Consider the following 12,182-nt stretch of genomic DNA (forward strand, 5'->3'; position numbering starts at 1 on the left):
CCACACTAATCTAGTGTGAACTGGGTCCATATAAGTTTTTTTGCATACATCGAAGTGTATTTTTATTTCACAACCAAGCTTACTTGGTGTTGGTGGAGAATTCACCTTGTGACTATGGCTTTGAGCTCACAAGTTCAAACCCTACTACATAGATGTGTTTGGGAGTAGAAATTCCCTTATATCCCTCTACTCTCAAATGTTGGCCTGTCTTGATGGGTTACCCGATTAGCTGACCCGTGACAGGTGTTAGTACAGTAAAGTCCTTCTTACTAGGGATAGCAACAACTCGAGCTTGGACCGGATTATGCATAATCCGACTCCGACCCTACAAGAAGTCTGATTTTAAATCTAACTCCGATCCCCGACTCTAATATTACTTAAAATCTCAACATCCGACTCCCATCCGACTATTTTCTCCCTATTTTTTTTTAATAGAAAGATCTTCTATAATACAAATAATCTAACTAATACGCCACATTAATCTCATTTGTCGTCGTCTCAACTCGGGTTGTGGAATTCAAGTTCTGTACAAGAGTTGAGAATCGAATATGGTTGCGGATTCTTTAGCTAAGCAGGGTCTCTTAAGACTAGATGACTTTGTAGCTTGGATGTAACTGGAACATAGGCAACACCTTTTTGTTTCACTATAGTTGTTGTATCTTTAGCTCTTGACTGTATGGCAATTGTCTTGTACTCAAGTGGTAACTTCCACCTTTGAGGAATGAAATAAAACAACACCCATTATAAAAAAAATAAATATTAATCTTATATAAAAAAAATTAATACTACTTTATTGTCGTGGTCGTCAATTTTTTTTACGTCTAAATGTTATTTGATTAAGCGCAAAAGCTAACAAACACCCCTGAAGCGTTAGATAAGATAACTAAAAATGAAAATATTAAATAAATTTAAACATTAATTATATCGATTGATGTATAATTTTGAATGTATTTCAAGATTTATACCATTTCAGGTTATATATTTTTTAGTGCTTATCCAACAATATGGGCGTTGTAAGCAAGATCCTTGATTAAATAGTACCAATGCGACAAAACACTATACTTCATTTTCATGGCTTTAATATTTTTTTAACACATTAAAGTTTTAAACTATTAGAACAGTCGAGAACATCTCCTGCAATATATTTCCCCCCTAAAAATACTTAAAAGTTAATATACCCTCATTTTCCCCCTTTGTATTAGTGCCATACAATTTTTAGGGGCCATCTAAAAGTTTTGTTTGTCATAATATTGTTTATTCCGTTTTTGGGAATTTGTCCATGTTGTTATGTGACTACGACAAGATGATATGAAATTTTTATTTCTTATTTCAGCATTTTTTTGGTTTCTTTAAATGCTAGGGAAAAAAATATTGTTTCTATATTTCAACTCTCATAATTTTTAATCCGACTTGCATGGACCCGGTTCACACTAAAAATAGTGTGGACCAGGTCCAGGCACGTGACCCGTTATATCATTTTAACATACACTATATCATTTTAACGTACACTATATCAGTATAACATACACTATATCACTTTAACACACCCTATATCACTTTAACATACACTATATCACTTTAACATACACTATATCATTGTAACACACACTATATCACTTTAACACACCCTCTATCACTTTAACATACACTATATCACTTTAACAGACACTATATCACTTTAACATACACTATATCACTTTAACATACACTATATCACTTTAACATACACTATATCATTTTAACATACACTATATCACTGTAACATACACTATATCACTGTAACATACACTATATCATTTTAACATACACTATATCACTGTAACATACACTATATCACTGTAACATACACTATATCATTTTAATATACACTATATCATATCAATATACACTATCATAAACTCACATGATATGAATTGGGTGCACACTAATCAGTGTGCACCGGGTTCATATTAATTTTTTTACATAATTTTTTGGTGCTTGAGACTAGAGAGGGATCCCTATTCTTAAACACCGCATTTGTAATACTCGAAATCCAGGATTTAAAGTAACAATCTTACCGAGTAACTACGACATATGGTGATATGAAATCTATACAAATATATTAAAATTGCATAGTAGGGTTTGATCTCGAGACCTCAAGTACATATACTAAAGTTTTAACCACTAGGCTAAATTGTATTTAGTGTTATTATAATAAAGTATTATATTAATAAATGAAAATTTTCCTTACCTGGAGCATAGCCCGGGCCTAATTATAACTAGTAATAAATTGATATATTGCACGCATTTATTATGAAATTAAAGACAGCTGACTCAAAGTAAGCAAATCAAATTCGTTAACTAGTTATAAATTTTCTTTCTTTATTTTTACTCCTGATTTAATAATATTTATATGCATAGTATTATTAAACTTATCTCTATGTATATTCTCATATTAATTTTATATAATTCTTAATAGTTAATCATAAAAGATATAAACAATTAAAATCCGTTAACAAAGTATCAAGTCAAAATAATAGTAGTAGTATGAAAATTCTATTGTGCTCCCGGGAGCACGGTGTACACTGTGCACCTAGTAAATTTGTTCTATTTCCGATAAGTAAATGTTCTATTTCAACAAATGTTCATTTTAAGCATATTTTTCAGCAAAAAAATATGTTCTAGTTATTGTAAGAAAATGTTCTATTTTCAATAAACAAATGTTCTATTTCAACAAATGTTCGTTTTAAGCTTATTTTTCAGCAAAAAATTATGTTCTAGTTTTCGTAAAAGATGTTCTATTTTCAATAAACAAATGTTCTATTTCAACAAATGTTCGTTTTAAGCTTATTTTTCAGCAAAAAATTATGTTCTAGTTTTCGTAAAAGATGTTCTATTTTAAAAAATGTTCTATTTCAACAAATGTTCGTTTTAAGCTTATTTTTCAGCAAAAAATTATGTTCTATATTTTGTGAATTTGTTTTATTTTCGATAAGTAAATGTTCAATTTTAAAAAATGTTCTTTTAAAACTTATTTTCCACCAAAAATTATGTTCTATTTTCACTAAAAATAAGTTCTATATTTGATAAGCATATGTTCTATTTAAGTAATTGAATTCTAGTAATGTTCCACTTCAACCAAAAATGTTCATTTTCGTATTTGGATTCTGGTAATGTTCCACTTCAACAGTAAAATGTTCTTTTTCATAAATGAATCTTGTAATGTTCCATTTCATCAATAAAATGTTCCTTTTCGTAAATGAATTTTGTAATGTTCCACTTCCACAGTAAAATGTTCATTTTCGTATTCGTAAATGTTCTTTTTCGTATTCGTAAATGTTCTATTTTGTATTGTAAGAGCACAATTCTCGGGAGCACAATGCACGCATTAGTAGTAGTATGCCACAAGTTGTGTGGATCTTGACATCTAAGCTAAGGAGAAATAGAGAATATCTTATTTTACATTTGAGTCTCTCGTTAAAGCTTTGAACAGAGGACCTCATGTACCTCAAGTGATAAATAAACCACTAAATGAAGTTGAGTGTAATAGATGAATGTGGGTTAACTAGGGCTGGCAATCGGCTCTTTTGAAATTGAAAATTGGGGTCATTTAAGAGATGAATCATTCAATTGGTTTTCAATGAGTTTCATTATATTTAAGTTGGGGTATATTAGAGTCCATCGTATAATTACACCATTTTTTTTTTTTTTTTGATATTGGACACTTCATCTCAAATACCAGTTAGGAGTATACCTGGGGCATGGGCCGGGTATGTTCACGGGCTCGGTGAGATGGCAGGCCAGGCTGTGCCTGAAATTTCCAGATTTTGTCCACGGGTCTATGGGCCAGACTCATGTCTCTTAAGGGCCTGACCCGTGTTTTATATTGTTTTTTTTTCTACAGTTTAGGCTAAAAAACAAAGGAGAGGAGCGTTCGGCCCGTAGACCATCTAGGAGGGCTCGTGCTGGTGCGGGTCTGAAATAAAATTTCTTGACCGTGACAGTCCCGCGGCCCACGTAGCGGACAATGGGCCAGACCGGGCCTCGAGCGGGCTCGTGCCTGGCCGGCTGACCCGCGTGCTGGCCCGGTCCATGCCCACCTCTAGTGAGGAGTATGCCTCAAAGAACAAATAAGTTATCAATTACGAGAAAACATTGATATATAATTGATATTAGACTTTTTTTTTGTATATAGATATACATGTTGCTAATCGCATGAAATCTTGTTAGGCTAGTTTCGACTTATAATAATGGCTAAAGACTTGTATTGAAAACTGTAAAAACTCTAAAATAACATGTATTCGTTTTGTTTCATTTTATTTGAAATATTAACACGGTTTACAATCTAAAAAATCTTCTACGTGCTTCTCAATATTTAAATAGTACCCACTAAACATAAAAGGACACTTAAATAAGTTGAAGTAACATAAACCACAGAAGAATTGTAAACCATAATCCAAAAGAGTTGTAAACAAGTTACACTACAATTCGAGAGCCTATGACGGCCCTTTCAACCTATCTTACGAAGAAAAACCAGCCTCTAATGTCAAACTCCCCCACTCATATTAAAGATAATATACCAAGTTGATGCATATCTTACCAACAAGATTTGCAATGACAAAATATCATTTGAGGCTGATAATTGACTTAGATTCTACGAGCCCTAGGAGCTGTGAGCTTCACACAAATTGAATATTTCATTCCTTGGCCCATGTAATTTGATGATGTTGAACGATACAGTGAATATTATCTTAGTTTAGTAGGCCAAATATTAAAAGAATCCTCCAAGGTTCATCTCAAATTAGTATTCCACGCTTCAGTTTATAGTCATATTCCAATTCTTGATCCCTTAATTTTTTTTTATCATCATAAAATTTCATTTTTCGAGAAAAAAACTCCGAGACGATAGTTTAGAGAAATAATAATTTTAACTGATACATTCGATTCCATCCTATTGGGTTTAAGGCTTTAGCATGGTTTATTTTAGTTATTCCGGGAAAAAAAAACTCTGAAATGATAGTTTAGAAAAATAATAATTTTAACTGATACATTCGATTCCATCCTATTGGGTTTAAGGCTTTAGCATAATTTATTTTAGTTATTCCGGGGAAAAAAAACTCTGAGACGATAGTTTAGAAAAATAATAATTTTAACTGATACATTCGATTCCATCTTATCGGATTTAAGGCTTTAGCATGGTTTATTTTACATTTTTACTTATAATCTTTGTCCATTGAGGCCAAATATGCCATATCATTGTCAAACAGAAGTTTTGTTATTCATATTTTTAAAGGTTGTATCATTGTCACTTAAAAGAAAATGCATTGCATGAAACAATAGCAACAATTTATGATGATAAAACAAAGTCTAGGCCTCCAGGATGATCCCACCCCACATTAACTTATTACGACATTTGAAAGTGACCAATAAAATATAGAAAGATTGGGACTTTAATATTGTTGTCAAATATAAGATTGTCTCGTATAAATTCTATGACTGGCAAATTTAGGTCAATCTATGAGAAAATCTTTAATTATCCCCACTTCTTCTAATCTATACGTATTGTACTTTTATACTATTCACATACTTTACTTTTTATCTTCACAATGAAAACAATCCTGCAATGTCTTATTTAGATTCATCTCGGCACGGCTCAATGAATCCCTTGCTTGTTCATACTTCCAACAAAAATTATTAAAAGAGACGGTCTAATTTTAATGTAAAAGTAGACTTAGTTACTAAATGGATTAAACTAGTTACCGAAAGAAACTAAACTAGTCACTACTGGACTAATTTTCTTTTTAATATTGAGCTTACCATTACCTAATTTATAATTTAAGAGTAGACAGTCTCTTATAAGACAAACTCTACTTCCAAAGCATATATTCTCATAATATTGACTTTCATAATTTTTACTTATTGATATATCAATGGCTAAAGTTTCACGTTGGCAAGCGTAAAAGTAGGTGCATAGATCAAGAACGGAAGTTACCAACATAGCAACTCATAAACATTGCGAATTCGAATTAGCCACAAAAGCGTAGACTTCGATCAATGTTTATTTTTGAAGCTACCATGCCCTATAAGATGGAAGCCTAGTATAATTGGTAATACAATGTAACAAATGCAGAAGAGTCAAAAAATACTTCAGATGGAAGCCTGATACTATAATAAAAGAAACTCTAGATCTAAAACAAAATTGTCAAATCTTTCAAAAGGAAGTTGTATAAGATATCAAAATGCAAAAATGGAAGCTTATTGTTTACAAATTTTTCTCCTCATATCTGATATATAAACCCGCCTAAAACTGGAACTACACTGTAAAAAAAAGAGGAAAAATAATTTAAACCTCTAATCTAAAAACTTCAATTTAGAAACCCTCATAAGGAGAGGAGGAAAGAAAAGGTAAATGTGGCTCAATTCGATGCCATAATTTACTCTGTATATATCAGTCATATCCATGGTACTAGCTACATACCTCTATGTATTAGTATGAAAGATTACAATGAATTTAAGCCATTTTACCTTGGATCTGTCGATGTACATGCACGAGAAACTCAACATAAGAGAGACCTGTTGGAGATTTATCTTCTACCATATATGAGAAGAATAACATTCCTGGAGAATCAAAAAAGCAGTCACTCATCAACCTTGGAAATTTTAACCTCAGAAAAGCTCTCAACTACTATACAGATTTTTTAAAAACTTTAGGCACCATTTGCACACATCAACTACTATGCAAAATCATGGCTATGAAACTGATATCAACGGGGATCAATATCTTAAAAATATACTCGCAGCAGTCACTTATATGTATGACTTGTTCTATACTTCTATACTCCACTTCAAGAACGCAAGTGCATGGTTGTTTCAGTTTATAATGGGCAGCGAATCTAACATTGTCACTGAAATGATCTGAACAAAAATAGAGACCAACGTGCACAAAAAGCCAAACATATAGGCTTTATCGTGGTTTGCCAACAAGTGTGTGGCACACACGTGGGTAGGGCAGGATGAAAGTTTAGACAGAAGATGGGAAACCATTCTGTCAAATGACTCAAATAGAGTGCATAGAGCTGTCCATGCACTCGAGCTTATCAACTTATTCACCAGCAAGTGGCACATATGTATTCCATAATGAGATTAGGTTAACATCACCTATGAAATCGAATCCAAATTACCACTGACTCAGTCTGCTACAAATACAAGGAACCTAATCATCTAAGATAATTTGGCACTATTGGCAGGCATGCATTTTCAGCATAGATTATACAGAAACAGAAGCATTAAGGAGCAGAAGCAGTTTTAGAGACATATTAAATCAAATTCAAAAGTATATCTGGATAACATTTCTAAAAACGAGGGATGGGGAGGGGGAGGGGGAGGGGGAGGGGATGTAATATATTTCCTTTTACATGTTTCCAAGTTTGGAAGGATCTAGTTCATTAAGGAGGGAAGAAAAACGGATTACTCCCTTTCCTTTCCACCCTTTCCCACCCTAGCATCGAAACAAGTTCACATTGATACTTTACTATTTCTCCGCCAAACTTCTCCCTAAATCCTTTCATCCAAATAAGCATTAACAAATTATGCAATGAGAAACAGTAGATTTGGATCACTCAAAGGACTTCCCAAAACCAGGACACTAGAGGTTGTGTATTATTTCTTCATTTAGTAGTAGAAATGGAATGCCACCAAATGCAACCAACAATAGTTTGGAAGACCACTCAAGTATGTTTCAAAATGGAAAAGAAGCTTTAACAGGAAGTTCAATGAAGTTTACCTAAAGCATCCCCTTTCTTGCACAACTTGAAGCTGCACAAACAGAAGGATAAAAAATAAAGTCCCCACACCATATATATCTATCTTGAAGATTACATGTGATATTTAGGATAATTACAAAATTTCTTCAAGAAAAATTTAAAGATGGCATACCGGAGGTAGGAACACCTTTGTCGTCTAATTTCATTGACAAGCTCATTGAACTTCTTAGACACTGGATTATCATATTGCTGCAACACAAACTATATAGGAAAAAAGAGAGCTCAGAAACATATATTTGGCTAAAGGTATTATGAAATTCTCATATGAAGATCTATATAAAATCACCATTACAACTTCTTAGCTTCTTCAAATTACATAATGAAAATTGAATTGTAGCCATAACAAAAACACACTAAGAAAGTTTTAATGATGCCACATTTTAAATTTGTCCTCTTTCCATTGTATCAATATAAGAGTTCTAAGTTGACTATCATATATAAGGATGAAGTTATACTACCTGAGTTGGAACTTCATCAACTGAGGTTGTACCAAACAGACATTGTAAAATACTAGGATCCACAGAATGCCCAACGTAGACCAAGGCATCCTCTCCATTCTCAAGAAGGTAAATTCCTTCATCAATTACATGCTCACTCGAAAGCGGGATAGCTGGAGGAATAATAGATCCATCCATTTCCTACAGAAAAGGACAATGAGTTTAATAGCATATGAAAATGTCAACAGAGAACAAAAATTAATCAGCAGACACTAGTAATACCTTGGATCCAAGGTCATGGACAGAAAACATCCTAGGATACACCAGTGGAATTGCCAATGGAGTAGACAAGGAAGAGACATAGGTTGTCCAGAAGGAACGATCATCTAATCGCCCATCAGTTCGCAACCCGATGCTTTTTATCAATGCTGCAAAGAATTTTTTCAGAAAACAACCAACATCAAACACAGATTCTAAGTCCTGAAAACTATCTTGTTTTACAAGTTGATGAAATTTTCCATTTCTTGTAGATATAGCTTATACATTACCAAGGGTGTACAAAGGCAAAAGCTTGAGTGCCTCTGGAAGAATGAGCTGGCCCGCTGATGATACAGACAAATTTGCGCAGAATTTTCGATAGGAATGCAGTATGTTGACACAGTGATTAGTCACCTGATCCCTGACTTGCAAAAGTGGCGTAGTGGGAACCCCAATGGCAGCTTAGGGACACCCAAGATAACATGTAGATTTAGTATTCAAACAATCAAGTAAAAGAAGTGAAGAGTACAACATCAGTAGAGGATGAGTTTTGTGCAGTAAGTGAATAAGCAGAAGAATATTCATTTTATCAGGAGGTACTGAATTATATTCGTGCTAACTTGAGATTACAGATATCTAGGATTTCAACTCCCAATAAGGGTGCAGGGACAACCATTAATCAAAGTTAAAGGTAGTACAATGTTTAATAGTGAAGCTGATAATGTTGATTATTATTTGTACCTTGTTTGGCAAAACATGCAAATTGAGTATCCAAGTCAGCTGAGCGAAACAAGTTGCTCAAGACACTTGTGCATGAAAGTGAAAGGGTGCTAACACGAATTCTTCGTTGTCCATAAACAGTGGTGTAAAGAAGCGCACACTGCATTGTGAAGGAAAATATGTTAAAATTGCTGAAGGAATTGCAATTTAGCTATACTTCATCGATTTTAATAGAGAGAAGAAAAAAAAGAAACAAAGCTAGCTCCATATAACAAAAAATGCAAGAAAGTTGCTCATGAATCTACAAGCACATTGGAGTGTTGGACTAAAAAAAAAAGAAGCTCCTGACAATGAGTATCTGCTCTGTATTATGTAATCATCTAACCTGGAAAGCACATTCGGCACCATCTTGTAGTTTATCATCATGTTTTAAAGTGACCATAAGAGCCTTGTCACAATCAATCTGCAATAAGAAAGAAGTTCAGGTCAAGAAGAGAGCATGCCAATAAAGTTTTAAGAAAGAGAGAGAGGAAAGGTTCTGTAGAAAAGACAGTCAAAGCTGATATGCATCAAACTAACTCCAGCAAGATCTATCATTATTACACCAATTCTTGCTTAAATTACCAAAGGAAAAAAAAACTAAATTGGAATAGTTTCATGACGTTCAAAGATCAATTGAACGGAATTTAATATCAATATTATGAGAATAGAACATACATACATCACAAAAGATATGTGACATGCTCTTGAAAATTAACAATGCTATAATCATCTACATTGTAGTAGCCTCGATTGTACGAAACTAGAGGTATAAGATTGAAAGAAACAAAAAGGAGAAAATAACAGCCACATGCTATCCCACAATAAAATAAAGGACACAATGTTAAGCATTCTGCAGATAGGAGAACAATGGCCTTGTTAGGCAATTAGTCAATAGCATATGTATACAAGTAATAAAAAACACAACCCCCTAAGGCACGTGTCAATCGCTCATTTTCCTTCGGTTTTTTTTCAATAAATATTTCATCTTAAAAAATAAGTTAAACCTTTTAAGTTGAATGAAATGACAAATTCATGGTCACTCGTGTATCTTTTTGAAGGATACTTTATGCTAAATCGTAATCGACATCCTTCAGCATCACTCTTTTCTTGTGAAACCATTAGAAAAAGTAGTAAGAGACCTACGCATAGCGTTGGGTCAAAGAACTACTTTTTCTAATAGATTTACTCAGAGGGATGACTTTATTTTGCTTTTGAAGAGGCAAAAGAGATATAAGTGAGGTCCGAAGGGATGATTGGATATTTTGATTTTGAAACCAAATCTACTCTATATGTGCTTCTAGCCTTCTACTATTAGCATATTGACTCATAATGAAACCACTGTACTATTCCCTTCATTTAGAATTAAAAGATTTGTAGCTGTTTACTATATTAGGATTTCCAGAAGAAAATGTCACTTTTCCTAATATACTAATGGTTTGTGATGAAATTTCCTAATATATCACTACTTAAATTAATTGATAAAATGATGCTAGAGACGACCTACTATTATGAACAGATATCATAATGAAACCACTGTACTATTCCCTTCATTTAGAATTAAAAGATTTGTAGCTGTTTACTATATTAGGATTTCCAGAAGAAAATGCCACTTTTCCTAATATACTAATGGTTTGTGATGAAATTTCCTAATATATCACTACTTAAATTAATTGATAAAATGATGCTAGAGACGACCCACTATTATGAACAGATATCGTGGACATATATTTACAAAACACCAATATAATGTAGTTTGACTAGTACAGTCCACTCTTAACAAAATGCCTCAATTTTTTGAAACACACAATATTAGTTCATCACTTGCTAAAAACATCAGCAATGTTTTCATTCAAAAGCAATCCCACTCTTTTTCCCCTCTAATCGAATCATTACAAATAGGAAAAGCATGTCTTGCAGATTTGATGCAAGTGCTCAGAGTCAAAAATTCGATCTTCAACACCTTAAGAATTCATCTGCCAGAATATGACCAATACTTCTTTCCTGAGCTAAAACCTCATCTGTGCTATATTAATACAGAAATTAATTCACAGCCTCTCTTTCATCAAGAAAACAAGTCTAAGAAGAGATACAAACCGCAGGAAGATCGACATCTGTTGGAATACGTTTGCAGAAGTTTCCTGAGTATTCTTGGACTTGAAGACCCTAAAAAAGAAATATAGCAGAGAAAACACAATAAATGGATGCATACCATAAACATTGACCGCTTGAGAAACATGATAGAGGTCATAAAGCAGATCCACAATAAGAAGCATATGTATAACAAGCATAGATTGACGAATGCTACACGAGTACTTTCATACCTGGCTGCACCTCACACGCATAACTGCTTCAAAACCTTGTGGTCTTGTCACATTCCATCTAAGATCGTTACAAAGCTTGGCAGTATCAGAGACAGCCGAGAATGGGTAATAGTAATAAACCTGAAAATGTAGCAGGAAAGTACAATTATACAATTATTCTAGGGAAACACTGTCAGCAACAACAATGTATCAGAAAACAGCTAAATGTTAAAACAATAATTACAACTGGATATTTTAGGTCATGCAGAAAGTCAAGAGACGTTTGTGCTGGATGAAGATTCTTGATTGAATTAAACCATAATTGATAAGGTAATGGCTTAGGGATAAACCAGGTAAATTAGCTAGAAAGTACTTCTAATTAAAGTCTTGCCAATTCACCACAAAATAGTCAAACATCTTCACAATACAGAAGATACGGGGAAAAAAAAGTCAAAAGGTTACAATTGCAACAGTATTAGGTACTGATTTTGTAAGCTCATATAATCTCCCAGTTCAATTAACAGTTGACTTAAATATTTCAAATACTGTGAATTTGTAGAAGAATTCACTAAGGACCGTCTCAAAGACACACAGAGGGAAGCCCTCAAGTCCCACTCAAACAT

The 12,182-nt window shown here is 33.4% G+C and overlaps 1 protein-coding gene across 3 annotated transcripts in view; it reads right to left on the reverse strand.

The window, feature by feature from the left end:
* Positions 1-629: 629 nt before the first annotated feature.
* Positions 630-12,182, reverse strand: part of LOC104902022 (protein transport protein SEC24 C) — a 30,008-nt gene continuing 18,455 nt past the window's right edge. The window contains exons 16-26 of one of the 3 annotated variants that reach the window (XM_057391382.1): positions 11,581-11,700; positions 11,354-11,422; positions 9,603-9,680; positions 9,239-9,377; positions 8,788-8,958; positions 8,522-8,667; positions 8,261-8,440; positions 7,915-8,003; positions 7,763-7,794; positions 6,505-6,597; positions 630-712 (exon numbers count right to left, since the gene is read on the reverse strand). In XM_057391382.1, the coding sequence (XP_057247365.1) occupies positions 645-712; positions 6,505-6,597; positions 7,763-7,794; positions 7,915-8,003; positions 8,261-8,440; positions 8,522-8,667; positions 8,788-8,958; positions 9,239-9,377; positions 9,603-9,680; positions 11,354-11,422; positions 11,581-11,700 (1,185 nt within the window). In that variant the 3' untranslated portion in view covers positions 630-644. Of the gene's footprint in view, positions 713-6,178; positions 6,598-7,762; positions 7,795-7,914; positions 8,004-8,260; positions 8,441-8,521; positions 8,668-8,787; positions 8,959-9,238; positions 9,378-9,602; positions 9,681-11,353; positions 11,423-11,580; positions 11,701-12,182 lie in introns of those variants that run through there. The other 2 variants (XM_010689671.4, XM_010689670.4) reach the window with 2 other exon arrangements.

The sequence above is a fragment of the Beta vulgaris genome, chromosome 8 (genome assembly GCF_026745355.1).
Source record: "Beta vulgaris subsp. vulgaris cultivar EL10 chromosome 8, EL10.2, whole genome shotgun sequence".
Lineage (NCBI taxonomy): Eukaryota > Viridiplantae > Streptophyta > Magnoliopsida > Caryophyllales > Amaranthaceae > Beta > Beta vulgaris.